At 42.1% G+C, this 27,536-nt stretch overlaps 1 protein-coding gene across 7 annotated transcripts in view; it reads right to left on the reverse strand.

Annotated features, from left to right (window-relative positions):
• plekha6 (pleckstrin homology domain containing, family A member 6) overlaps positions 1 to 27,536 on the reverse strand; it is a 57,268-nt gene that overhangs the window by 12,446 nt on the left and 17,286 nt on the right. For 2 of the 7 annotated variants that reach the window (XM_041034801.1, XM_041034804.1), the window contains exons 3-15: positions 26,859 to 26,973; positions 26,180 to 26,284; positions 25,749 to 25,821; positions 20,540 to 20,640; positions 7,944 to 8,137; positions 6,925 to 7,497; positions 5,770 to 6,256; positions 5,263 to 5,349; positions 3,626 to 3,679; positions 1,359 to 1,430; positions 866 to 946; positions 572 to 721; positions 180 to 275 (exon numbers count right to left, since the gene is read on the reverse strand). In XM_041034801.1, coding sequence (XP_040890735.1) covers positions 180 to 275; positions 572 to 721; positions 866 to 946; positions 1,359 to 1,430; positions 3,626 to 3,679; positions 5,263 to 5,349; positions 5,770 to 6,256; positions 6,925 to 7,497; positions 7,944 to 8,137; positions 20,540 to 20,640; positions 25,749 to 25,821; positions 26,180 to 26,284; positions 26,859 to 26,957 — 2,172 coding nt within the window. In that variant the 5' untranslated portion in view covers positions 26,958 to 26,973. Of the gene's footprint in view, positions 1 to 179; positions 276 to 571; positions 722 to 865; positions 947 to 1,358; positions 1,431 to 3,625; positions 3,680 to 5,262; positions 5,350 to 5,769; positions 6,257 to 6,924; positions 7,498 to 7,943; positions 8,138 to 9,213; positions 10,992 to 20,539; positions 20,641 to 20,735; positions 21,042 to 21,074; positions 21,166 to 25,748; positions 25,822 to 26,179; positions 26,285 to 26,858; positions 26,974 to 27,536 lie in introns of those variants that run through there. The other 5 variants (XM_041034803.1, XM_041034802.1, XM_041034807.1 and 2 more) reach the window with 5 other exon arrangements.

The raw sequence follows: 27,536 nt of genomic DNA on the forward strand, positions 1-27,536 counted from the left end.
AAGTGAACCTGAAAAGGATCTAAGTAAAAGTAGCTTTTTTCCAAACTTCATGACAATACCAGCATAAATGAAGGATAAATGACTGACTGTTGCTTCATGCTGTAAAATTAGCTTTCCATGATACAAATTACAGCTGGGCTTTAATGACAAACAGGGGTGACAAAAGTGTGACCTTTTACCTGCACTCCTGCATTAAGCTGCTCCCACAGATCTCCATGGATGGCATTAGCCTCGTCCTCCAGTGCTTCAAACTCCATACGAGTGGTGGTTAAAGCCTGAGAAAGGGACAGACAATGCAGCCAAGTGCAGAAAATGTTTCGAACAATTGTTGCTAACATAAATCATGCTCTTCTGATATAAATTCCTTTGACTCTCAGAATGAATTGAGTGCAAACAAATTTTTTTAATGAAAGTTAAGCTCTTGTTTTCACATTCTCAGCTGTCATAATGTTTTTCTCTGCAAATTTATTGCTGAGTTCTGATGTGGCAACACAGGTAGACGCATCTTTATGACAGAAGAACACATTTTTTTTCTTCAGAATACACAGACATATGTGATGCCCGGCCTTACACTGGAGGCCTGGGAGAGCTCCCCTCTGATGTTGATGAGCTGATTCTGCAGGGTTTCCTTTTTGAACTGCAGCTTTTCCATGGTCAAAGGCTGGTTATGGTACAGCTCCATCTCCTGATGAGTTGCCACCAGCGCTTCCTCTAGGCTGTCCTGGGAAGAGCAAACGTTGATTGTAGAGCAGTTTTATTACATTGCATTCAACTGTTGGCCAACAAGTATATATCCTCATATTGTTATTACAGTACAAAACATTTCTTAAACACATGGTGTAATCACATCAGGAAAATTATGTACCTTGTCCATTCTCAGTCTGTGAACAACAGCCTCGTGGTCTTTCAAAATTCGGTTCTGCTCACACAGTCGACCCAAGAGTTTCTGTGTCAAACAGGACGGCGAGTGGTTACCATGTGTTTTGCAGAAACCATAAAACAAAAAGAGAGAGAGCACAAGAATGTGTCTGCATGATTTACATGCTGACAGTATATGGCCAAAAGTATATAGACAGTAGAACATTACACCCAAACATGACAGGGGAACATGTGATTCTCAAATTGTCACTGCTCCTTTGGTTTCAACACGGATGTTGGTAATGAGGTCTGGCTCACAGTCTATGTTGAAGCTCATCCAAAAGGTGTTGGATGGGGGCTGAAGTGAGAGTTTCAATCAGGCCAATCAGAGTCTCCCATACTAAACTGGGAAAACCATTTCTTGATGGAGCGTGTAAATCACCTGGGTGCCAGAGTGTGTTTGTATGTGCATTATGTATATGCAGTGTTAAGAGTCTTACACTGGTTTCAATCTCATTGAGTTTCAGTGTGGGATGTAACTCTCTGCTGTAGACATCATGGAAAGGAGGCACCTGTGAAAAGAAAGATTGAACAAATGATCTGAATCCCCAACATCAGTCAGTTACAGCCAGTAAAGACACTAACTGCTGCAATGAGAGGAAAGCAAAAGTTCAATGTCAATATTCTATTCTTTATTCTGAGGAATATAAAACTTCATTTAGTCAGAGAGTCATCGAGATCAGTGGGTGTTTTCCAAGGCTTCCTGTCTCAGAATGAAGAACAATATGTCATGATATACACTTTCCCATTCAAGTGAATGGGAAAGTGGTCTCAGACTTTTGGACCCCCACTGTATCTTGGGATTGTGGCTATAAATACTTGTAAGAAGTTGAGGGGAAAGTTGTTGGGACCCCTCCACCATACACTGAGCACAAATGTCACATCAACATCAAACATGATGAAGGAAACAATGTTTTCTCGCTTAAAATATTGTGACTGAAACCAATCATTACACAGGCATCGCATAAAGGTGCCTGGGAGAATGATTGTACACACATATATGGATATGATAAATTAACCATTTTTCCAAAAGGACTTGAAATACTGCATAAAAATCTGTGTCGTAAGTTTGAAGAGGTCACCAGAGGAACTGGTTTTAGTGGTGGGACAGATAAGGCATGCAAGACTAAAGGCCTAAGTAAGCTTCAAACTGTGTGCTTATCTTTGGCAGAAAAATAAAAATGACAAAAAATCTGTTTCAGTCTTTCCACAATCACTTTCATGTGTACAACAGAGTACAACACTAGAAACTGTCAAAAAGTGTGCCCCATTTCCCTGTGTACAAGATTCACATGCAGAAGACAGTGGGATGCAGCCAGGAGGAGGAAGAGGATGTAAAGGCTTTTTTTTTCACCCTGTTTGAAGTCTGAGGAGGCTATCATTAAATGAAAGTTTATTTTGAATGCTTTGCTAATTTATTCATCATTGATTGATTCATTCATTGTGGAGGATGAGTGTCTGGCTGCAGAGGTCTCTACTTGGTTGTATATGCCCCCCATCAAACAATGGTTTTGTTTTAAAGTTTCAGGATAGAGATGACAGAGGTTCAGGAAGGATTTGTATGCAGCCTAAGAGGAAATTATCCATCATCCATTGTACTCACTGCTGTACCTGAAGCTTTTGGCATGAATTCACAGTAGAAATGGGCTAAAGTGTCTTTGAAGGTTCATGTGACTCAAACTTCTTCATCTGCCCACATCTGCAAGGCTCCATGGGTTTCACACAAACATCTGTAAAGACGTCCACATTCCACCCATGGTATGCATGGACTATATGAGCATATCAGGGCCTCTGTTAATACTACGTTGAGTGCCTGCCATTGCGGACGTTTTCATACACGGACGTGATACACACAGTTGTAAGATTTTAGCCAGACATTGACAAAAATGTCCCCATGGACCCTCACAGACATGAACAGATGATGAAAGTTTATGTCACACAGACCCTAACAGACCCACGCAGCCAAGTGGCAGCACAATGTATGATATGAGCTCAACAGGGAATGGATGATGGTCGATAACTCAGATGTTGGACTGTGAGAGACAGTATGGACCACGTGCAGACGAGACAAGAAAAAGAGAGGCAGGCTTGGATAGGTATGGAATATCTGGTCTATTAGTGGTCTATACAAGGCTGAGTCCAGGCCTGGACTGTGGACTAAATTGGACTACAATCGAGGTTAACCAACGCTGGCTAAGAAGTGCCCAAATTAGTCCCAAAGCCAAAAAGGTCATTCAGGAGAGAGTCTATGTGGATAAATGGTATTATAGTTAAGGCTTATTCCATGAGAAAAGCAGCTTTGATGGAGTACTGCTCGCTGAAGCCTGCCTCCCTGTGGTGCTCTCTCCTCTCTTACTTGTACACAGAACTTTGCTGATGAGGATGAGCGTGCCACCATTCGGGTAACCGTGCCAATGAGGTGGTTTCCCTCGAGCACCTGAAGATTCAGCTCAGATTATAGAGACCTGACAACAAGCCTGTGTAACAGCATGTCAGGAACAATACTGGAATTGTGTTAAGAGAAGCTAACAATACTTTTTAAAAGGGAGGGAAGACGAAACAAAGGAAAGGAGACTGTAAGAGGGAATAAAGGAAGGAAGGAACCTCCAGGGGTCAATATTCAATATGTTATGATAAACAGTATGGTGTGTGTGTGTGTGTGTGTGTGCGTGCGTGCGTGCGTGCGTGCGCGCGTGTGTGTCCCTACCTGTTGATCTAGGTAATCCAGGTTGCGCTGGAGCTGAAGGTCTAATATGTCCTCCTGAGCCAAGCATTAGCAACAGTGACACACATGGAAATCACACATATAGACATAAACTGTACAGACGGGAGGTTTCAGATAAGACAGCAGCAAAGCAAAGCACCACAGCCAACCGGCCAATCACACTGGAGGTATATGGCTTCTGGACATGTACATATGTGGGTAATTTTTGACTAACAGCTGCTCTTTTCACTGTTCTTGGGAATTTCTTACAATGAAAGAAAAAAAAAACGATCTCCAGCTTGTTCGGAGGATTCATCAGATCTTCCTCAGCAGATGGAGTTTGTTGAGTTGTCATGGAGATGAGTTAGTTGTTATTAGTCAAGTGATAACATGCTGTTGAATATGGAGGACATCCTCCTTGTCCACCATTGACCTCTTCCTGTGACATTGTGAGAACTTTTGGTCTGGTGTTTGCAGACAGCTGATGTTCATTCAGTCACTCATGTCCAGATGTACAGTTCCCCCAAGGCTTGTCACATCTTTTGTCATGACAGTATTATACATGAGTTTGGTCTTCCTCTCAGGCGGTTCCTGTTCTTAGGTTGGACCAGGAACATGTTAAAGTATTAAACTGATAAATGCTGACTGCTTGTAACTTGAAGACTCTGATTAGGTGTCCTTAGGGTCACATATGGGAGAAGCACGAGGATGCTCCTTCCTATACCTCTTGGTCCAAAGTGCTACTTGTCCCTTCTCTCTGTCCTTGTCCTCACTGCTGTAGTCTGTGTAGGAGGCTCCTAATCACTGACCTTTATGCTTTGAGTGGTACTGGTCTGTGTGAGTGGGTCCTGTGCTCTTTATGCTCCTGTCAGACTTTACATGATGTGATGGATGAAGGTGGAGACTTAGGTCATGCAATGATTGTGGAACAAACTCCATCCACTGATGAAGACCATAGGATGCCAGTGAAACATTCTTGAGCTAACTTTATTTTTAGGTCACTTTCATGCTTAAACACAATTGTTCACTCACCAAAACACAGCGTGCATTTACTTTGAGACCTAACAAATGTGTTAAAATAATTTCCTTCCCAATAAAACACAGGCAAAGACTATTTTTGAAGTTTTTATACCAGCATTGTTTTTACAGCCACGTTTTCTAGGCAGCAGTATTCTTCTTCCCTGCTTTACACTGAAGCATCGCAATACTGGCTTGGACGCCCGATAAATTCCACTGATCATGGGTGAAATTGGTTGAGCCCATGGAGATCTGTATCCTTAAGTCATGTTTCTCTTTTGTGTAAACACACACACATACACACTCATACACATATACACACAAGAGAGGTCCAAGTGGCGTGTGAGGGACAGAACAGCAGGGAGGAATAGAAGAAAGAAATGTCAGGAGACAACATCCAGACAGAGACAGATGTGTGCAGGATTAGAATAGATCAACAGAGGGCAGGTGTTAGGAGGACACCCCACAGCTGGCTGCAGCTGCAAAGCAAAGCTGCACATGGCCCTACACTAAGTGCCGTAACTACTGTAGACTGTTCCTACCACTACAGGACTGTCTATGTGTGTGACTGTGCATGTTATCCAGTGGATGGATGTGTGTTAGAGCACATTAGCAGCACATACCATTTTATTGTGGATGGAAGGGGATACAGGGTAGTTATGGTGGTATAATCCTTGGCTTAAGGACCTCCTATCGCCAGGGTAGTCATACTGAAGGAAGGAGGGAAAGTAACAAGGAAAGAAGGAAGGGAAGAATGGAGATAAGAATGAATGAAAGTTGTTAAGAGTAAGGTGAATGTGGTTACAGCATATGAAAACAAAACATCAATCTCTCATTCATTCTGTCATTTCCCTTTGACTATTTGAAAATCTTTTGTATAACTAAAGCTCATTTACAGTGTATTCAAAAGCCTGCATTTTCTGGAAATGGTGTGGCCTTTCAAAAATGTATTTGACACATTTCATTCCATTTACTTCCATCAAATAATAACCTTCATGAAGTCTAATTAAAACAAGTGAGCTGTGGTCTGTTGCTGTAACGAAATAAATTATCAATTTGGGGTTACAGTTACCTTTCATATCCACTGCGTCATGTTATAAACACCACACACACATACACACATCACTCACCTTTGGTGAGCTGAGAGACCTCCTCAGACTGTAGACAGATGGATCAGCATAGATCATGTCGTCCCTCATCCTCCCTGGAAGCCGATCAAAGCGGGCTGATAACGACCGAGCCGGAGAGGCAAAGTTGGGTGGCACCGGTGAGTAGGCTCCCCCCGATGATGAGGATGGCGACCTGGGCACGGACCTGGACCGTGGCTGGATGGACAGACGCCTCATGGACGTTTCCATCCCAGCATAGTACTGTGGCCCCCATGGGTCCCTAGGCATCGGGGGTCCGTACAACTGATGGGGTCCGTCCCGCAGCGAGTGACGCTTCTCTTCGACAGTCCAGCGTCGGTCGTATCCCCCCACAGCAGAGACAGAGCAGATGCTGTCAGGTCGGACACCTGGCGGGTACAGAGGGTACTCCTCCACATACTGGGGGCCACCAGGGTAGCCATAGTAGTCGGACGAGACCCCTCGGTTCACTGGGTAGTAACGAGATGGGCTGAAACGGCAGGAAACAATTAGCAATTATTTCTTTCTCAAAAGTCATAAAAGTAAGACTGAATGCTGCGGACCTGAGAGTGTTTAAACCCGTAGCAGTTGCAATTTCATTCATCTAGCGTAGCCTCTTCATTTTATTAAATGATGACTGAGTTAAAACACAGAATGAAATTACAATTTTGTCTTGGAGGCTCACTGACCTTGTTATTATATTCAGCAGTAAATTGTACCTTGATTTATCATGCACATAGACATTTAATTAATTAATTACAAATACAAATACTGTAAAAATTTCATGACGTTTGGTCCTTTTGTCCTTGTACTTCAAAGCTCCAAACTAATAAACTGTGCTGGAGATGTGACTAAAGTCAGATGTGAACCCACACATGGAGATTTGAAAGTTTACCAACCTCAACCTAAGTGCTTTTATAGTCAAAATTTGCAGTGTTACTGATATTATGAACAAAAATGAATCATGAAGGTGCGTGTGGGGGGAGGGCACCTTTGTACACTGACTGATCACTGTGCCTGGTCACTGTAAATGACCATGCAGCAGTACGACCAGTGTCTTTACAATATTCCCCTGACCACTGAGGCATCATCTGAGAACAGAAGTAAACCTAAAGAAATGTACAGGTGTTCTGTTTCTTCTCTTCTCCATTGATGTACCTGTTGATGTCCTCCTGGGAGGCCATTCCCCGTCGCTGGTTTACCCACTGCTGCAGCTGGGCCATGGAGCTCTTCCTCTGGGCTACTCTCTCAGGAGCTGTCCTGGGCACAAAGCCCCTCCTCAGCACTACGTTCTCCTGCTGCTCCCTGGGGTCGTGGAATGGGCCAACACCCCCCTCTGGGTGTCCCTGAGGGGCACGCTGTCCACTGTGACCTCTGGATGGAGGGTGTTTGCTATTGTTGCTGTGGGGTGTAGTGTTGGGAGGGCCGTAGTTGCCCCAACCATTAGGATGATGATTTAGGTGAGGGGCGGGGTCAGGACCAGGCCCTCCTCCTTCATCTTCACCTCCTCTTCCACCACCTTCTCCACGTTTGCTATCATTCTTTTTTCCCTCCTTATCAGAACGGGGAGTAGAAGGTGAGGGTGTCTCAAGGCTGTCGACCCCATTGATCTTAGGGTGGGCATGTAGGTCACTATCAGTTTCTTTGTGCGTTTGTGTCTGTGGACTCTGTTGTGGGTCAGGTGCCTTGGTCACCATAGTGTGGTTGAAATCAGCTGTGTCTGGGTTTGCTCTGTGAAATTTGAACGAGATGGAAAACATGAGAAAACACAAGAGCTTAGATAATCTGTTTGTGACATTTGTTATTCACCAGCAACAACTGTTATTTCTAGTTATTATTAAAAAATAGCCCTGAAGTCAAGTCACCCTTCACAAGTGTTCAGCTTTGTAACTGGGACAATACTAATGCTTGTTAAATTTGTTTTTGAAATACAGATGTATGACATATGAGTAGAAGACAAACAGTTCATAGTGGGCCTTGCCTCAGTCGCATGTTACTGCCTGTTTTGGTGCCATTCCTTATAACACCATTAGATGGCACCAAAGTAAAGCATTTACAAATCAAATCCTGTGCAATACCATCTTGAATAGTGCATGCAAACCCATACAATATTGCCATGACTGGACATATTGGTCAGGCCCAATCAGATAGACCTGGTGCATGTACAAGAACAGTACCTCTGTTTTGGCTGAACGTTGACCTCTGCAGCCTCGCTCATGGCTGTGATCCACTCTTGCTGCTCCTCATGGCTGTCTGCGCTGAAGTAGTACGTCCTGGTCCCAGCGTGTTCGGCCTGTATGCAAAACACAACAGAACCCTTCAACTCCCCGTCCTCACCCTCCTCCTCCTCCTTCTCCTCTTCCAACCACACCTGCAGAGGGAGACAAAACACAGAGAGGCATCACGTAAGTAACAGTCGTAGAACAGTTACTGTTAACATCAAATTCAGCGTCCTCATGAGCAGTAACTTAATCTCTTCATGCAATGAAAAGGAATGACTGAAAAGATATCAAGGTAAAAAGGCCATTCTGGTTTATCACAACTCTGGGTTTGTGTTCACACCTCTGATTATCATTTCCATCACTTACAGTATATTGTCACTGTCTTCATCAAACTAATTGCTGAGATTTGAGAACATGTTAGGACAACACACTCTTCTTTCTGATGGGTCAAGAAATGGTTCATCCAGATTTTCTGGTTGAAAAAAGAAGGTCCCTGATATATGATGGACTTTTGCAGAAGACACCTTGAGGGTCTGGGGCTAGAGGGTGTCACATTTTGCATATATTGTAAAGCCCCTTGATACTTGGGGGGTACTTTATAAATAAAATGGACTTGAGTTCAGGTAATAATTTGACAGTTTACTTCCTTTCTGTCTCTCAGATATTTTTGTTTGACCAAGGGGGTTTGTTTCTAACATGTCTGATGGTCTGACTGCTCACACTTCTGGCCCCGACTTCTTTTATGATATTAACTTGGTGAATACAATGTTGCTGTTACTGATTAAATTGGTGGACATCACTACGGAAATAACACCCGCCTTGCGATAAACCAGAATTCTCCTTTAATGATATGCAGATGGTTGACTGTTCTCAGGTTAAAGTCACACACTGATTCCATTACACTTCCAAATGTTCCCCTGAAATTTCACTGGGGGCAATTTGGGGTTCAGAACCTTACCCAAGGACTCTTTGACTGGAGAAGCCAGGGACCGATACTACCACCCTTCTAAGTGGATGATCTTCTCTACCGCCTGAGCCATAACCGCCTCAGAGGTAGGGTAACAAAATCACAGGGTGTGCCTTTGAATATCTGTTAATAACAGTCAATATCTGAACCATACAGGTATTTAACTAACATGCAGACATGCAGTACAACATACGTAATCATGCATCCTGTGGACAGGACAGTTAATATAAGAAGAGTAGTAAAATATCAACACTGCACCTTCTGTACCACAACAGGAGACAGCATGGGCCAGCAGACCTCACATGGGTGGACCAAGGTGGGAGGGAGAAAACACGGGGGGGAGAAAGGTTAAGGGTTGTGGTGTCAAAGGTCATTGGTCACTGTTGGTGAGTGTGATGCAAGGGCGGGAGGAAAGAGGAAAGGTGGTTGAGAACATCTGGAGCCTCTAAAAATTATTATTTTACAAAGAAGATACATAGAAACTGAAGAGGCCTTTGAACTCTTAACAGTCAAGCTAAAACAGTTTCATAGCCATATTCACTGTGAGGGTAGATACAGATTTTAAAGAGAGATAAATATGTGTTGTCAGCACCTCATGGTTAACAGAAACATCAGCAAACATCTCACTGTGGATACTAATTGCACATAAGTAACTAATGCACGTAGAAAAATCATCTGTGGGCAGAAAACAACATTTGGAATAAGGCTAATGTGACCCCATGTCTACTTATGTAATATGTAAGCCAAAGACAGTTCAGAAACGGACCACAAGAGGGCAGCACACACAAAGAAGTTGGACTAAGATACCACTCACTCACATTTAGTAAGCATTAGCTGTGGCTTCTTTCCCTGAGCTAATATTAAAATGCCAAGTTCAAAGTAAAGTCTTTACTGACAGCACATGAGCTTCCTGTTTCTTTGTTATGAGATGAATGAATGATATGTGTATACATAAAACCTCATTCTTCAGATATCATATACTCCAGATATCAGGTAAATGTAGTGGAAGGAAACTAAACACAGTTCCAGCATTAAAACACCCAGTATCTCATAACAGTACTTAGGTAAAAGTGCACAATGACCTGTTGTATACCACGCACCGCAGTGTTGTTAACATTTATTTACATATAGTTTAACTGTATTTTCTGTTGTAGTATGTCCATGTTGAGAATTGCTTCAGTCATAACCACTCAGTACAAGCCATATTATCTGCTTGGCCAGAGACTGTACGTCTGGTCAGCCCAGTATCCAAGTAATTAGGTCCCAAAGTAGTCAGTAGTGTTTCCTCATATTGTCTTTATATTTCAAAATGCCAGTGCAGCGCTTTCCACTGCAGGAGAACCATGGGCACCCCTGAGCAGAGCAAACATCCTCCTTGGTCCGTACAAATACTAATAACATCTAATTCAATTTCATCTAATCCCATTTCAAGCTCCTGTGAATTATTATGATCTGGACCCAGTCCTGCTCCTGCTCTTATCAGTCCCTCACCAACAAGACACTTTAATCTGATTTCTGATAAAAGACTGATGGATTTTGGTGTGTTGGTGTGTAGGTGTGTGTGTGTGTGTGTGTAAGAGGAGTGGTACTGCCATTAGACATTAGGAGGAAATGATGTCACTGATAAACAGGAGTCATTTCCTTCCACGGTGGAGGACTGTGAGGCTCCACCCTCAGCAGTGACACAAGGTGATGTGATTGGCTGAAATGGCTGTATCATAAGTGGCAGCAGTAACCTAGCAACAGAGGTGGAGCTGCAGGAAGAGTGTGTGTGCGTGCGTGCGTGTGTGTGTGTGTGTGTGTGAAGCTTCCCTCCTTCATTGTCCTTCCTTTGTTCATTCTTTCAGGTTGTTCAGAGAGGAAAGGATGGATGAAGGAGAATGGAGGAAAGGTGACAGATATCAACATTATCTCTCACACTTCCCTTCTTTTGAGTGTTGTGATCATTTATTTGTTTACGGTTTTCTATTCTTCAGAAAAAAAAATAAAAACAACGGGATGACAACGGGATGACAACAATGGGATAGCCAATGGAAAAGAAGCAGAAAGGAGGACAGAAGGGGAAAAAGGAATCGTCAAAACATAACAAAAGAAACTGAAAAACAGTTTATCGGATAAAAAAATATCAAGACAAAAGAAAATATATGACAAAAGAAACGGTGAAAAGAGGGAGAGAGCATTAGAGCAACAGAGGAAGAAAGGAAAGAAGTAAGGTAGAAACTAATGGAAGGATGAATGAAAGAATTGACTGAAGGAAAGGCAGATGGAAGGAAGGAAAAGTGAATGTAAAAATAGAAAGTAAAACAAGGATAAAGCAATACAGTGAGAAAAGAAATAATGAAAAGATTGGTGAGAACAAGGGAGGAAGAGAGGAATGGATGAAGAGGATGTGGATGCATATTACTTTAATTAGTAGCAATTAAAGGTATAGTCCTCACAGTCCATTCTGTTGTGTGTGCTGCAGAACTGTGCCCTGACCTCTGTCTCCACCAGTTTAAATATTAACAGACTTCTTGTCACACTTTCTACAGTAATTCAAAAATATATGCCAGCTGTATTTTCATTGTGCTAAAAATTGCCTCCGCTCAGTGATGCTAACTGACCCTTAATTATCAGCTTGCCCAGTTGTTTTGTCATAATTTTACGTAGAAACATGGTCAAAACTTTAAATAGGTCTCAAGACTTCAGACTGTATTGGCTGCAATCTATAATTTGATCACTAGTATGGTTTTTAACAATCACAATTTAAGGTTGAAGCTTTTTCTTTTTTTTTTTCACCATTTCAGATTTAATATACTGTACTCTTACTCTAACTGAAATCCCTGAAATGTTCTCAATAAACCTCTCTCAACCTTCTGCCCAGCAGTATCTGGGCAGAAGTGGACAATTCTGACTTTGATTGGCTAATTGGATTAATTAACTCTTAGTCTCGTGGCCATGGCCTCCTCTCATGGAGGCCATTTTTACTGTGGGCCATCTTGTCCTCTCCTGGCAGGAAATATCTAACAGCAGCTTTAAGGCAGATCAACACATTAACAACGCCTTGATACCTGCAGCGATAACAACCAGGGTCAGGATAAGTCTTGAGCACATGAATGAAAGTCCCTGCAATGTCCTCTGTAGAGATTCCAACATGGCCATGTGTGTGAATCTCTGTGAAACAGTTACTGCCATCAGTGCTGGTACTGGTTATATTATCACCCATACCACTACCTCAGCTGTTAGTAGGACCATTAGTGCCACAAATAACATTATCCATTGACCCACATGTACAAACACCCAGCATCTGACAGCTGGTTATCCTGGATACACACCAAAAAGCAGGCACATTCAAAATTCCTCCAGAAATCTTCTAGCATCCACTTACTGTTTACTTAATAAATAGTAAATAGACCTAACAACTATTATCAGCAAAATGCATTTCAATCACAGAATGACCTCTTTAAGGTTATAGATATTTATATATCATTAAATTATATAATTGGTCCTTTACTACAGATGCATTTATTGTGTAAGCAGCACCTTAAGTTCCTGTTCTGAATATACAAGTCAATATAGCTCCAAGTTATCTCAGGTCACTTTTCATATATAGCAGGTCCAAACCGTACACTTAATAACATTATACACAAAGTATACTTGTGTGTGTGTGTGTGTGTGTGTGTGTGTGTGTGTGTGCGCGCGCGAGTGTGTTTGTCCAGCTAGTCAAGTCCAGCCTCCAGGAAATGCAGTCAATGCAGCCATTCAGAATGCAGCAGCAGTCACTGTGAGCTATTGAAATTCTTCCCTCCCGGTTCTCTCTCTCTCTCTCTCTCTCTCTCTCTCTCTCTCTCTCACACACACACACACACACACACACATACACACACACAGTTTTCACCGTGCAGGTACAGCATGTGACTAAACCCACCACCACAACAAATACACGGACTCGTACATGCAGATTAAATTTTGCTTTTGTTCGGTCTGTGTCATTAATCATTTACTCATCAATACAGCAAATCATCTGTTAACTTAGCCACAAGCTATGACTTTATATGCAGTTGTCCAGTCTCTGAACTTTGCATTTAGTCTGAGCACAACTTCAGACAGAACAATCAGTTTGACCCATCCAGCTCCTCTTAAAGCCATTGAAGATGAGAAGGAGTTTGATCTGAAGGTGGTGCCAGTAGAAATGTCATGGCATGCCAGGGTACAGGAAACTGACTGAATGGATTCCTCCTCCGGGGAACATGAAATTTAGGAAACTAAATGAAAAGTGCTGTAAGATTCTGTTCTGTTCTGTTCTGTTCTAATGGTCTGCCTTCTAAAACTCAATCGACACTAACGGATACAGCTTATCACTGTAGCTCAGCACGACTCTGTAAAAAGGTGTATGAATTTACAGTAGCAGCAAATCACAAATCTATGTGAGCTATTTCTCAATGCCATTACTCCTTTATAATTCAAGCAGAGTGTAGTTAAGACAGTAAAGCAGCTGAGAATATGGCCTAGATGTAAAGCAGGTCAACTGTGTCTCACAGACATGCCACACTGTCAGCAGAGCTGTGAGAACATGTCATTCACAGCTTGGTGATAACTCCCGCCAGGGATGGAAACAAGTCTCACCTGCAACCGCAGATCTCAGCTAAGTCACATACATTGATCACTGCTTCATCAGGACAGCAATACGAATAAGCATTTTAACATTTAACATTTCTGGCCAAATGGGTGCCTTGTTCAGCTTTTTGCAAAACTCTCTTTGCAACCTGCATATTCCCCAGTTCTGTGTTTGAGAGGATCAGCTAGCAGTTGACACTGATGAATGTCGCCTCAGTCAGTGACATGAACACAGGCACGGAGAGAGAGAGAGCAGCACAAAAGCCCCAAAGGAACGAGCGCTCATCTTTTCGTGGCCACCTGATAGTTCTGTTGAACTGTTTGCTGAGAGGAAGGGTGAGGCTGTAGCTCCACTGCACACACACATCACACAAACACACCCATAGGTGTAACCCTTTGACTCTGCCTGTTGAGTCACACAAACACCTAAGGTCTATGTTTAATAATTTACTCTATGAGGTGGTAATGTGAATAAGGTGTTATATATAGCTATATAGAATAAGATTTTTAAAAGTTTAAGGTGCTTGTTTTTACACACACATTCTCTCTGTGTGTGTGTAGCAGTGTGTGGTATAAGCAACATTTCTTTTGCAGCAGACACACACATAACAGTACTTTTCTTCGAGAACTAATCTACCCAAAGGGCATTCATTAAGACCTGTAAAGGTATCATTCAGAGATTGGGTTACAACCGTAGACCATAGAGTTTTAGTCTGAGACATAACAAAGCCCTCAGCTGGACAGAGATTTCTCTCCTTATTGAATGTCTCCTGGCTGTGGCCACACCTCGGCAGAGTCAGGTAGTAATGCTGCAGGTACAACAGGTTTCAACACCTCTGTGACTGAACTGCTGACTGAAAACAACACTGCTAAAGAGCATGGATCTCATCCACGTACTTGAACAACTTTTGTTGTTTTGCTCTAAGAATAGGATTTTCTTTGTTGTAAAATAAAGTAAAACTGAAAAGAAAGGTTGTCTGGTCAGAGTGATAAAAGATATAGACGCAGTCAGACTGAGCTGGATAAGAGATCAAAACAACGTGATTAGGAACAGATTTTTAGATCTTGCCACTCCCTTCTGTGTTGTTTGTACCATTTTCAGCCAGCAGATCCAGATTTGATACGAATCATCTCAATATGCACTGAACCCGCGTTGGACACATTTATCAGACACCCTGCTCCTCCCTGTTAGCAGGGACTCCAGTCACTCACTGATAAAGCTGAGAATTACACTTAATCACATTGCATAATTTACCAGATACAAGTTAAGTTTCATTTTCACCCTCTGTCTGACCATCTGCACACTAGTCTAAGAAGTCGAACGTTGTGACGCAGGGTCGCTAATGTGTTCTGGGATAATGTTCACATTGAAAACCAATGGGTGCCAGGCTGGCACAGAGGCTGCACCTCCTCAGACTCAGATGGTTCGGTGCGGGTGTTGAGATCAAGCTGACATTCTTACAGTGCTGAGCTTGAAAGCATCATCGGATTTGACACACTTAGAGCTTATCCCCTCGTGATCAGATCACCCAAGATGCATGACAGTGCCAGGTATGAACAGGATCAGTACCTCAATTCACACATGCATTGCATGCAAATAAACACATACATCATTTCCGTTTGCAAAGATCAAAAGCATACACGTCGGAGGCAATTTGGAGTTCAGTTTCTTGCCCAGGGACACTTAGACGCACGGACCAGAGGAGCTGAGGATCAAACCATCAACCTTCTGATTAGTAGACAACCCACTATACACTCTATCTCCTGAGCCACAGCCCCACAGCCAATGCTAAAAGAACACTAAAGAATGTGGCCATAGTCAGCCAAATGTAGTCTGAGCGGTCAGATCTCTTGGGTGCATTCACACTGAGTACTAATGCTGACCATGTTGATCCCTTCATGGCCACAGTTCACCATCTTCTAATGGCTACTTCCAGCAGGATAATGCTCCATGTCACAAAGCTAAAGTTGTGTCAAACTGGTTTCATGAACATGACAGTGACTTTGGTGAACTTAAGTGGCCCTCCCCCGTCTCCAGACCTGAATCCAGTAGAAATCCTTTGGGATGTGGTAGAACAGGAGATTGGCAGCATGAATGAAATGCAATAATTGATGTGATGCAACCATGTCAATGTGGAGCAGAACCTCAGCGGAAGGTTGCGTATCACAAAGAGCTGAGGCTGCTTTGAGAGCATATGGTGTTCCTTGCTGACTGTATTTAGCTGCACTACATGTCTTATGATGGACAATGCAATAAAACTGCAACTGGGCTTAAACAGCCAACTTGTGCACTTATCTTTTGTTGATATGCATTTATTTTATTCATGTTTCTCAAAGGTTTTTACCTTGTGCTCAAACACAGGAAAGCTTCTTTCTGTTTCAGTACAGTTAATATCGAGGTTTACTTACTTCTCTTGATTTCTGATCACATATACTTCATTGTCCTTTATATTCTTATCATCTACCTGATGATGTTAACAAAAGAAATAGTCTGTGGGGGGGATGGAGAAGAAGGTTCAGTGGCTTTCTAAAAGGATCATCCTTCTTTATTACAACTCGACAGGATGTAAACAAGCTAAGAGTTTCACCATGCTATCCATACCAATGTGCAATACAAATGTCAACAATGGCTGACATGGATGCCTTATTACACAAAAAAAGAAAACAGTGAGTATGCGAGTCCTGCCCTGCAAGCTTGGTAATGGAACTGACTCATTACCTGCAGTTATCTCTAAATCAAATCCAGACACAACCCAACCCATTCGTATACGTCCTGCGATCCGCACCCGTCTGACGGCTGGTCGGCAGTGATCTGCTAAGCTTCCTAATGTACTGTCCCCTTCAGATGTGCAAAGCATTTGCTCAGCCGGCTCCCACTTGCTTTTGCTTTTTCATATGTCCACACATCCAAAGTGACTCCCTGTTGCTACCAGTGAGCTTCATTCTCAGTTCTGGAGTGATGTTAAGTCGAGGGGTAAGCGGTCCATTTCACCTGCTGTCTACCTGGATTTAGTTCATTTTTACAAGGGCCCATACTTGCAAATTAATATAAACTTTTTTTTTAACCTGTTACACACAATTTTGTGCCAGCAACCTGTTGGGCACCTCAGCCTGTGCATGACTCTGACGTGCAGAACTTTTTGTTTGACTTTTAGCAATGTTGACATGTACCCAAAACAGCAATTTGTTAGGTGAGTACAGTGTTATTGCTTCTAATAGGAATGATTTTATTATCAAACCGCTATCAGCAGGGTCAGAGGCAGTGGACTCTGCCCCGGTCTGCTTTTTGTCTCCCTGTCGTCTGTGGGTCATTTCGAACCCACTCTTGTCGTAAACAGAAGTGGTTGGACAGGAATCACCAGACAGCTTTGAAGGAGGCATGCTGGGACAGGACTACAGAGAGTCTTAAGCCCCACCTGTACGCTGCCCTGAGGGAACTCGTCCAATGAGAGAGAACATGAGGAGCCAACCTCAGGAAAAACACACTATCTGCTTCAACTGGCCAGCATACACAACTCATCTCAGCCTCTCATGCCACTGACATTTACCTGTCATTATGTAATTTATAGTTACAGTGTGCAACCTGTCTCTACACTGAACCACATACCTAAGCAATGACCAAAAGAGGCTCTTTGGAAAAGAAACCTATCCTCTGTTGCTAACCTTGCACTGTAAATACCTACAGTATGAACTCTCAGCCACCAAAACAACCCCTTGTGATTCACTGTTGTGTTCCCTCCACTCCCTGTTAAGCTCTGTTAAGCTAACATGAGCTGCCTCTGAGAGCAGCCTCATCTTATCTAACATCTTTAACATCTTCCAAACAAGCTCACCACTGCAGCATAAATACCTGACATGTCTACATGTAGTGGAGGGCTAAGCCACATACAGATCAACACATACAGTCCACCAGGGCGTGGTTTTTAATGCAGAGCTGTTTTAGGTCGGAACACGCCTGCTAATGCTTAAAAATGAAGATTCAAAGGCAGAGAAATGATCATCATCATCACAACATTAGCAATTACTAACTGATTCACAGTGCATTTGAAATATATCAGAATACTCTAACATGATACTGACCTACATGTCAGATGGAGGTTTGTAAGCTTCTTGCTAAAGCCAGAGGAGCCAGAGCTGTGGCATGTTCAACATTTAACTGTCTCTTGGTGGTGTTCTTTGGTAACGGGCTGCTCTCCAGCTATAACAACCAGCTGTGGACAGTGAGCTCCTCCAGCTTCATCACATCACATCACATCACATCACATCACATCACATCACATGGTGTTGATGTGTCAGAATTGTTCCATCACTCCAGAAATTCTAGTGGTTTCTACCCATGTTATTTTTATCTGCAGTTCCCCTGGTGCCAGTTAAATTAGCCTGAGGGCCCTGCACTGCTCTCACGAGTTGAAGTACGGTTAACCAATGTGGATTTTGTAATATTTTTAGATCCTGGCTGCCAGAGGACAGTGGTTTATAACATCAGTTCTCAAGTTTATACACTGAATATTGTGCAATGACTAATTAAGTATCACTAAATAAATTTGCCCTGATAAAATCAAGGCTGTCTGATGAACACCTTTCAGAAACTGGGTCTTGTTTCAACATTCTGACAATAACTTAGTTACATACAGCATAGTTCTGTAAACATGTTGATTTGTACCAAAGATGAGAAACCACATGAGAAAAAAAACTGATATATGCATGTGGCCCTATTCCCCTTTCATAGATTTGTACTGATATGACTGGAAGCAGGTGAAGCGCTGACCTGGCTCTGCCCATTTTATTGATGGAATTTGATTTTCACTTCCTGCTGTGACCAAGCTGTAACTGCCAATCTCAGCCTCAGATTGAATCACAGTTGACTTTACAATCACTTCTTCAGACTAACTTTGATTCAAAGTCCTTGTCATAGTGTTTTATATTTACCTGCCTTTATGATATTTATGTCTTATCTCTATTTCTATTTTTCTCCATGGTATTTATAGCTTTACTCTTTTTGATGGATTTAGCCTTTTACCTGTGCTGTAATTTGTATTATAAAGCACCTTTGTCACATGAAAACGCTATTAATACTAAGAATACACACTGTTAATATTAACTGCCAGGTTCATGACAGCATGACTGGCACACTGCTGTGATACTGGACAGTAAACAGTACTGAGTGTCCAGTCAGAGCACTGGTCTACAAGCTGCACCCTAACCCTTGGCAAGCTGTCAATGGCACACTGAATATATTTGCTCAGTCTGTCTCCACTGCAGGTGTGTGTGTGTGTGTGTGTGTGTGTGTGTGTGTACACTGTGTACATGCACTGGACTTTGTACCAGGGCTTGCACTGGACATGCAAAGAAAGAGAGCAAAAAAAAAAAGGACTAAATGTTCTGAAAAGAGAAGAAAACTGATAATGACAAACAGTGATTGCAGTAAGAGAAGGGTCACAGAGAGAGGGAGAGATAAGGGAGAGAGAGGTAGACGGAGAACTGGAGAGAGAGAGCTGTCACTGTGTGTGTTTCATACTGACGCTGAAGGGGGAAACAAGGCTAACTTTCCAACTTATATAAAGCTTTACTCAGCAGATTCAGACTCAGCTAACCTACATTACATCCTCGTTGTCTCATCTTTATTCAGCCCTGACAAACAGTTCAGTCAGGTGGCTGTGCTGCTGCCTCTGCCTCTGGAGCTCTGTTTATCCTTCGACTGTCAGTGCTGCTGATGCGATTCAGCAGGATCTGAGGAAACACAGCCTTGATCTCTTTGTCGGGCAACAACACAATTCATCTATTTTTGGTCTTTAATTACCACTACCCCCCACCAAAACATGTTTTGTTAGTGGCACACAAACCTCGTGTGCAGAGAGGTCCCACTGTGTCTTCAGACTACAAAGATGATCACGCTCTCACCCTAATGATGTTATTGCATCTGGATGCATATTGGCTATCAGCGTTTTGGGAAATGCTGATTTTAAACAGAGACATGGTCCTTGAACATCACAGATGTGATGATGCTAAGCTGGTTTTCTACAAAGGACTGTTTTGATTGCTATCAAAATAAAAATGTGCTCATGCTCCAATCCAACCTTCATCAGTCAAAATGTTGTTGATGCTTGTTTCGTCCAGCAGCTCCACTTCAGCATCATCGACAGAATTTGAAATGGTCAGAGTTCATAAATTAAGGCAAAGTCCATGTCATTTCCAAATAATTGGAAGGGGATGTTTGTTTTGCTCAGTTTAGGAGAAATTAATTAACAAACTCACAACCCTGATCAACTTCAGCAACATAGAAAACACAATATCCACATCAAAAACAAACAACTGGACAAAGAATCTTGTCAAAAATCAAAACCAATACTAGTGGAACACTTTCTTCAAGGTCACCTCCCTAACTGAAAAAAAAAAAAAAAAATCCATCAACCATCTACTCTGATGAGACTGAGAGACCCCAGGTCCCACGGGACTCTTTACCATCATAAATAACATTGTGACTCAGCCATGGAAGACAGCGTCTCTCAATCACCCCGAACCAAACCAACACCCTTCACCAAGCCACAGCGACGCATCGAAGGAACAAATCCAAACATTAGTAATTCCTGCTTTTTTTCAACGAGCGCTCGCATTGCACAAGAAGAATTCTTCAAGGGTTAGAGCAGTGGTTCTGTGAGGAACTGCTGTCACTCAGGGAACGTACAGCCAACAACCCTTCTTTACTGCTGCTGTGGAACATTTCTTCCTCACTGAAATGCTTATTCCTTGATCCTCTGTTTTTTTTTTTTAAACTGGAGAATCTTTCTAAATGTGATTTCCTCTCAGATACAAGACCACAAAGAACCAACTTATGTTCCTACATTGAACCTATTTGTTTCCAAATAATGTATCTTGGATACTGAAAAGTCATATGCACATATTTTATGTTTTCCAATACTCTTGCGTGAAACAATATTTCATATAGACAACCCAGCAACCTTTATCCTGTCACCAGGATGTTACTGACCTTAAAGGCAAACTTGCGGGTGATGTTATCCGAAGGTTCCACTCCTCCGATCCGGAAACTGAGCAGCGGCAAACTCCCTAACACTGAGTCTTCTTTCTCATCTGTGAAGAGGCAAAAATGAAAGTATGAAAACCTCCCAGGTGGAATCGGAGAGACAGAAATACTACAGCTACTGTGTGAGAGAAACAACAATTACATCCTGAGCCGGGTTCACTCAACCTGCAGGATAAAAGACAGAGGAGGTGTGTTTAGAGTCCAAACACGAGAGGAGAATCAGAGCTGCTCCCCTCCCAGGGTACTCTCTGCTCCCACGGTGACAGTGTCCTAGAATAGATATCCATTATGGTCCGAGGGTCCCTGTGATAAGCAGCGGTAATGGCTCATACACACACACACACACACTCCAGGATCCAGCGGTGATAAATAGGAGTGCGGTGGAAGGGGAGCACCGGTGACGACTAAATAATGGAAGGAGGCATGAAAATTTCAGCAGTTAGAAAAAAGATACACTCTGTATCTCTCGGTGTCCTCCTACCTCTTATTTCAAGAATGTAGCTCTGCACCAACACTCTCTGTGTCTCTGCCGCTGACTGAGTGTGTGTGTGTGTGTTTTATGTGTGGGTGTGTGTGTGAGAGAGAAAAAGAGCGAGAGAGCGGGCAAGGAAGAGAGAGAGAGAGAGAGAGAGAGATCTGAGGTAGGGGGAAGGGCTTGTGCAATACAATATGCTGATTGCTGCTCTGTGTGTGTGAGAGACAGAGCGTGTGCGCGTGTGTGTGTGTGTTTGTGCGAGATAATGATCAGCCCATGTGACTCAGTGTTGTAGGAATCTCGGCCTCCAGCCAACTGTACCTGCTGCTTGTCTGCACCACACACATGCATGCATAAAGGGACAGCAGGTAAATAAACACACTTCTGTGCCTTCCACACACACATTTGAATGATTCATTGACGTCTGTATAAATAGACTGAAACCATGAAAATGCATCCTGTTCGACCACCTAAGCAGAAAACACACAGTGTAATAGCGTACAGGAAGACACACAAAGTGATGACTGTGGAAAGAGGAAAAAAACTTTAGACTGATGTAAAACACAAAGGGAAAACACTTCACGCCTAGGATGAGCTGGGATTAAGCTGACATTAGCTCATTTGGACAAGTTCTACATGTAAGAAATGAATTAAATGACAGCTTCCTCTGTCAGAAGAGAGCATCTATCCATGAGGTCTGAGACACCTGTCTCTGAGATTTCTGTCCCCAACCCAATGTGATGGAGACAACTGGAATTTGTGGTGCTCAGAGAAACAGAGGACATTTTTTTAAGTTCTTATTGATAAAATGCCAACAAGTAGGTCTCCTACTGTCAAGCATTTGGAACTGTTGTATTAGCAGAAAATATAACAGGAAGTGTTTGTCTTACTGATGAAGCAGTTATCATGATTTTATTTAAAGTGCTATGAAAATGACATTAAAAAAAATAAACAACAGCATCTCTTTCCAGATCCTTTCCAGGTCTGAAGTACGATAAGATACATTCAAAGGAATTTGAGAAAACTGTGAAAGGCGACCATCAAAATAACTGATCAATTGATTGTTGTGATTTCCAAAAAAAAAAAAAGTTATTGTGCAGCCTAAAGTCTCAGTGACAGGTGCTTAGGATAAAAACTCTGGACTTGAAAAACTTGAACTCCCTTTATTAAAAATCATGTTTTGGTCCTGGGTAATCGTTATCTCTGCTCCCCATAGCAAATAAACCTCCATTAAAATGTGCCTGCGGTTCGTCATGTTTTAAGTGTTTACAGTAATCCAGTGATAGCTGAGTGTACGTCCATGGGCAAACAGGAAGTGCTCATAGCTAAGTTGGTCATATTAGTCCCCAAATAGAACTATACGTCTGTGTCAACATGTTTCCACCCATCAGATTAGCAAAAGCCTCCAGTTCATTGTGGCTGTGATTATAACGGAGATGGGGGTGAAAAATCCCCCACACACGCTGGGATAAAAATCACTCACCATCTTCTTTAGTAATGTTTTTACAAAGCTCTGACTTTTAACTGTGTACTCAGGACCTCATCACACAAAACCTTTCATTTATTCAACTACTTGTTAAAGCACGAGTTAATTCTCAGTGGTTTAATTTCTTGTGTCTGCTCCTTTGAAGTTTCAAGGTCTTTGTTTGTCAAGCGCACAACCACTACATGCACAACAGTCAGTGTTGGCAGTGAATGGCTTGGACTTCAAGGAAAAAAAAAAAAAGATTATATGTCAAGATAATAAAACTATTTTCTTACACTTGAAATGTCAAACCTGTTATACATCTGCAGCGACCTCCTCAAACACCATAGCAACAGCTTCGAATGCCCTGGCACAACCCAAAACACTGTAGATACTACTTACCAAAGATCTGGCAACCTAGCAATAGTTTATATACAATTTTTGGATTTTGGAGACCAGATTTCATTCTAGTCAAAGTGGAAGAAATAACCTATTGTTCCTGATATTTTTCGGAAACATCAATATATACTGTTTTTGTTTTGCACAAGCTGTGTCTTGGAGGAGTCAGAGACAGCCCTGTAAAACACAACCAAGACAACAAAAGTCCTGCGCTTTTTCTCCTCCCCTCATGCCCATTTTTTGGCCCTTGGTCCTCGCTGGCATAGCAATCGCAGAGCGGTAAATTGCACTGTCACACATTCCTCCCTCCATTGCTCCCTTCTCTCTAAGCCTTCTTTTCCAAAACACACAGCTGGGCTGGGCAGAGAGGGCTGAGAGAAGCTGGAACCAAAACAGACGTGTTCAGAATAAAGAGAGAAGCTCCCAGCACAGAGGGAATTAGCGTCAAAATAAGAAAGAGCAGGAAAGCAATAGGTACTTAAAGGTCATGTTTGTCTTTACAAAGTTTGTAAATGATCACAACATTAACATGGATTATTTTGCTCCACAGACACAGAGGAAGAGAAAAGGGGTAAAGAACTGTGGATCATCCTGCACAAGGTTATTCAAGGCCACCCACACATCATGGAGACATGAGCCCCACAGCACTGGACAGTCAGGACAAGAAGAAGAGACTGGAAGTCCACTTAATGTTAACAGGGAGAGAAATACACATCACATGGATTTAATGGAACTGATGCCGCTTCTCGTAAATGGTGACGTTTTCAGCGAAGACATGAGTGAACTTAAACTTCAGTGCTTGACTTAAACTCCAGTGACCGGTCTGTTCAAAAATACATTTCCTAATGAGTTAATCATGGAAGCACACTGCATACACCAAAAGGAAGAATTATTATCCTTATTAAAATAAGGACCTTGTCATTCCAATGTAAGACCTCGTCATTAGGAGGATATGAGAGCTTTTTGTCATTTCATGTTTTCCAAAGCTCACGTTACGTAAGAACTGCAAATTTCACAGATGTCACAGTTGTTTTTGTTTTATTTATTTATTTATTTATTTATTTATTTATTTATTTGGTGTATTCAAAGCACTTGTGAAGTTAATAAGCAATAATTAATTATACTGATTATATTGATCACAATCTTCTCAGTTCATGGGGCCTCAGTGGACCATAAAGATGTCAATCATAAGCTGTGGCTTATGATTGGCCCTGTGGCCTGCACAACACACTGCTTTGATCAGTTATTTCTGTATTCATGCATAAAATTCAGTATCAAATGTATGTTCAGGTCTACTTTCATCTGTTTCAGCTTTTTAATTGATTCAGTTCATTTATATTTATATTTATTTCTAATTTGTTTAGGCTAATATGTTTTGGAGGAATGTTATTTTTTTATTAAGCTAATGACAAAATGTTTATTGTGTGTGTGTGTTTTTTTTTTCTAAAATGAATGTATTGTCAATCATCAGCTCAAATCAGTGTAAATAAAAAGGAATCAGTAAGAAAAACAGTGCAGAGCGGTGAATGTGTATTCACAGAGCGCGGTGTTGGAAGCATTTAAAATTTTCTAAATTTGATTTAGCTAATTTCATCACATGGGGACAGAACACACAGACAGAAGGAGAGGCTTTCTACAGAACTCAGAGTGAATCCTGGGTTGTGAAAGTTAGGAGGCCAAAACCACAAACAGCTTTATACAGTGTAGATGTTGGTAAAACTAGAATATTATTTTCAAATTTTAGAGAATTTGAAAGGCAAACCAATACAATGGTCTGAGGTCAGAATGGGGCTGATGTGGTGTCACAAAAATACAAAAATAAAGAGCTGTTCAGATGATGCAAAAGCATCATTTATGGGCTCCATGTCTTTGTTAGAGGAGAGGACAGATTTGTTTGTGAGGATATCACAACACACATCTCACTTCACATGACAGCCAAAATATCATCTGTTGTTCTCTATTACCTTTACCAACATCTCTTCCTCCTGTCTGTTGGTTCCTCACTTTCTCTCTGCATTGATTTTTTTAAGGCCTGTCTCATCTTTGAAAATAGGGAAATTTGGAAATGGATTTGAGTCACCCGGAAGTTAATAAAGTCTTTAGGTTTTTAGTTTTTAAAGTGTTTCATTTTCAGAGTTCAGTGCCGAGTAGAAGGTTAGGACTGCAGCCAACGTTACTATGGTGACGTGCACTGCTGAAAAAAAGAGCCACTGTTGTGAGGGCACAACCAGGCTGCAGCCCAGAGTTAGCTCAGTGACCCATTAATGTGCATGTGAGAAATGCCACTGATGACTGTATACACATTCACACATCTTCACTCATGCACACACTCACACACAGAAACACTGCATTCTTTATACTAATACTTAATATGGTTGAAAGATCTCCAGTATGTTTTAAGTTCTGGTCATTTACATAGATCGCAGCATGATAACAGAAAACCACATAATATCTACGAAACCAAATCACTACTGTAGAGATTAGCAGTGATCTAAACAACCAGTGCTGAGCTGTCACCTGACCCTCATGTCAACAAAATGGCTGCAGTGAGTGATACAGTGATACAGCATCACACAGAAACAATGCAAAATATGCATTTCCACTGTGTCCATCAAATTTTTAAATCGCGCGTGAACGACTGTTCACATCAACAGGATGCTGCACATTCTTGTTGTCATGGAGGAGCCGTGTTGGTTGAACCAGATTAACACGTTACTGACCCTCATGCTGGCAACACATTATCTAAAATACAGGGCAGCTAGCTCCTCATTATAAATCGTACACACTGAAAAGCATTGAAGCAGATAGACACGAACCTTTGTAGTAGAAGAGACATCTGTCAGTGAGGACGAACCACCTCCTGTTCCACTGCTTCACTCCACTGCTGGCCTGCAGGGACACACATCATACATGCAGTGACATCATCATCATCAGCAACAATAGTTATCATTCTTTTTATTTTGTCTCCTTCATTATTATTATTATTAGTAGTAGTAGTAGTATGATCAAACAAATCCCATGACTGTATAGCTGCAGCCTGATACAGCTTCTGACACCAGGCCATAGAACTCCACTGTATCTAAAGACACATGAAAGTGTCAAACACTAGAGAAACTCTCCATATTTTTCTGTCTCTGGGTTTTGCTCCAGTCTCCTACATGTGATTGTTTTGTGTTGTTGTTTTTTGATATCAGTATCTATTCTTTTGACTCTTTTCTGAGTGAGAGTGGGGAGAAAAGGGTTTTACCTGCTTGTACAGCCATCCCTGTTTGGCGACCTCTGCTTTGGGATTCCTGCGCATAGAGTTGGAACGCTTCCCAAACGTAGCCGCCTTTCTGGGAGTACGAGACATCTGCAGGCCGGCAGAGATATGGAAGAAGGAGAAGAGGGTGTTATATATTTGTGTTACATGTTCATTAAATAACCTTTATCAAATACCAAGCAATTTCCACGATAACAGTGAGGGACAGAGGATCGACAGACACGGTGAACACGGTGCATTCATTTAGGTTTAAAGTGAAAATCCACACAATGGTAAAGGAACGTGCTCATTAATGTTTGTGTCCATCAGTTATGAACAAGTCAGTTCAGTCTGCTCAGTCGGATCTCAGTGGTTATAAATATTATGTAATGAATTCTTTTCTGGGGGGGGGGGGGGCGGTCACATGACATAAGGGGAACGTGTGTGTGTGTGTGTGTGTCCTGCGCGATTCCTGTCACTGTGGGGGTAAAAACTCAGGTCCCCACAAGTAGAGACTGCAGAGGGTTAAGAAGGTTTTAGGATTAGAATCTGGTTTAGGTTAGGGTAAAGATTAAGGACATGGCAAGGAGATAGGGGATGCATTATGTCAGTGAGTGTCCCCCATGAGTACAGTGAAACAAGTCTGTGTGTGTCTTTGTATGAGTGTGTGTTTGCCAGTGCTCACCCGGGTGTAAGGCTGGGCCTCTGGAGACAGGTCTGACACCATATTGGCACTTTTGGAGTGAGTAAACTTCTCAGCAGCAGTGTTCACCTTCCCATTCATTTCCAAATCACAGGTCCTGCACAGAACAGCAGAGGCTCTCCTATCAGTGCATCAGTGCATTTGTGCATCCACACTTTACTGCCCTGTTACCTATTGACAGAGCTGTCACATAACTACAGTGCAAAATAACAAACTGTACAAATCTGATCTGGCCTGTCATGTCAAGGTCTAATCTGCTTCAGCCAGTGTCAGGACTTGTCTATAGAGACCTTCACTAGAGAAAAAGACCAGTGTTTACATTTGCCTGACAAGGACCTCTAGTGGTCATGTGAATAATGACTCTCTGCTGTGGCGGGGGTGGGATCTTGTTGCAGTGTTTGACTTTGACAGCAGAAATTCCTGTTCACATCCTCCCACAACAATCATTGCTGGTTCAACCATGACCAAGGCAATGACCTGTTTGGCTGTAGTTTAGTGGCTTTGTTGTGTCTTTATTACTGAGCCTGACTCAGTACAGGTCAGTTATAGTAAGTACACCTAATGTGACAGTGGCCCAGGCCTAAGTCATTGCAGTCTACTTTTGTCTGCATTCTTAATCAGGTTTGCACTCAGCTAGTCTTGGGCTAATCTTGTCTGTTT

The sequence above is a fragment of the Toxotes jaculatrix genome, chromosome 3 (assembly GCF_017976425.1).
Source record: "Toxotes jaculatrix isolate fToxJac2 chromosome 3, fToxJac2.pri, whole genome shotgun sequence".
Lineage (NCBI taxonomy): Eukaryota > Metazoa > Chordata > Actinopteri > Toxotidae > Toxotes > Toxotes jaculatrix.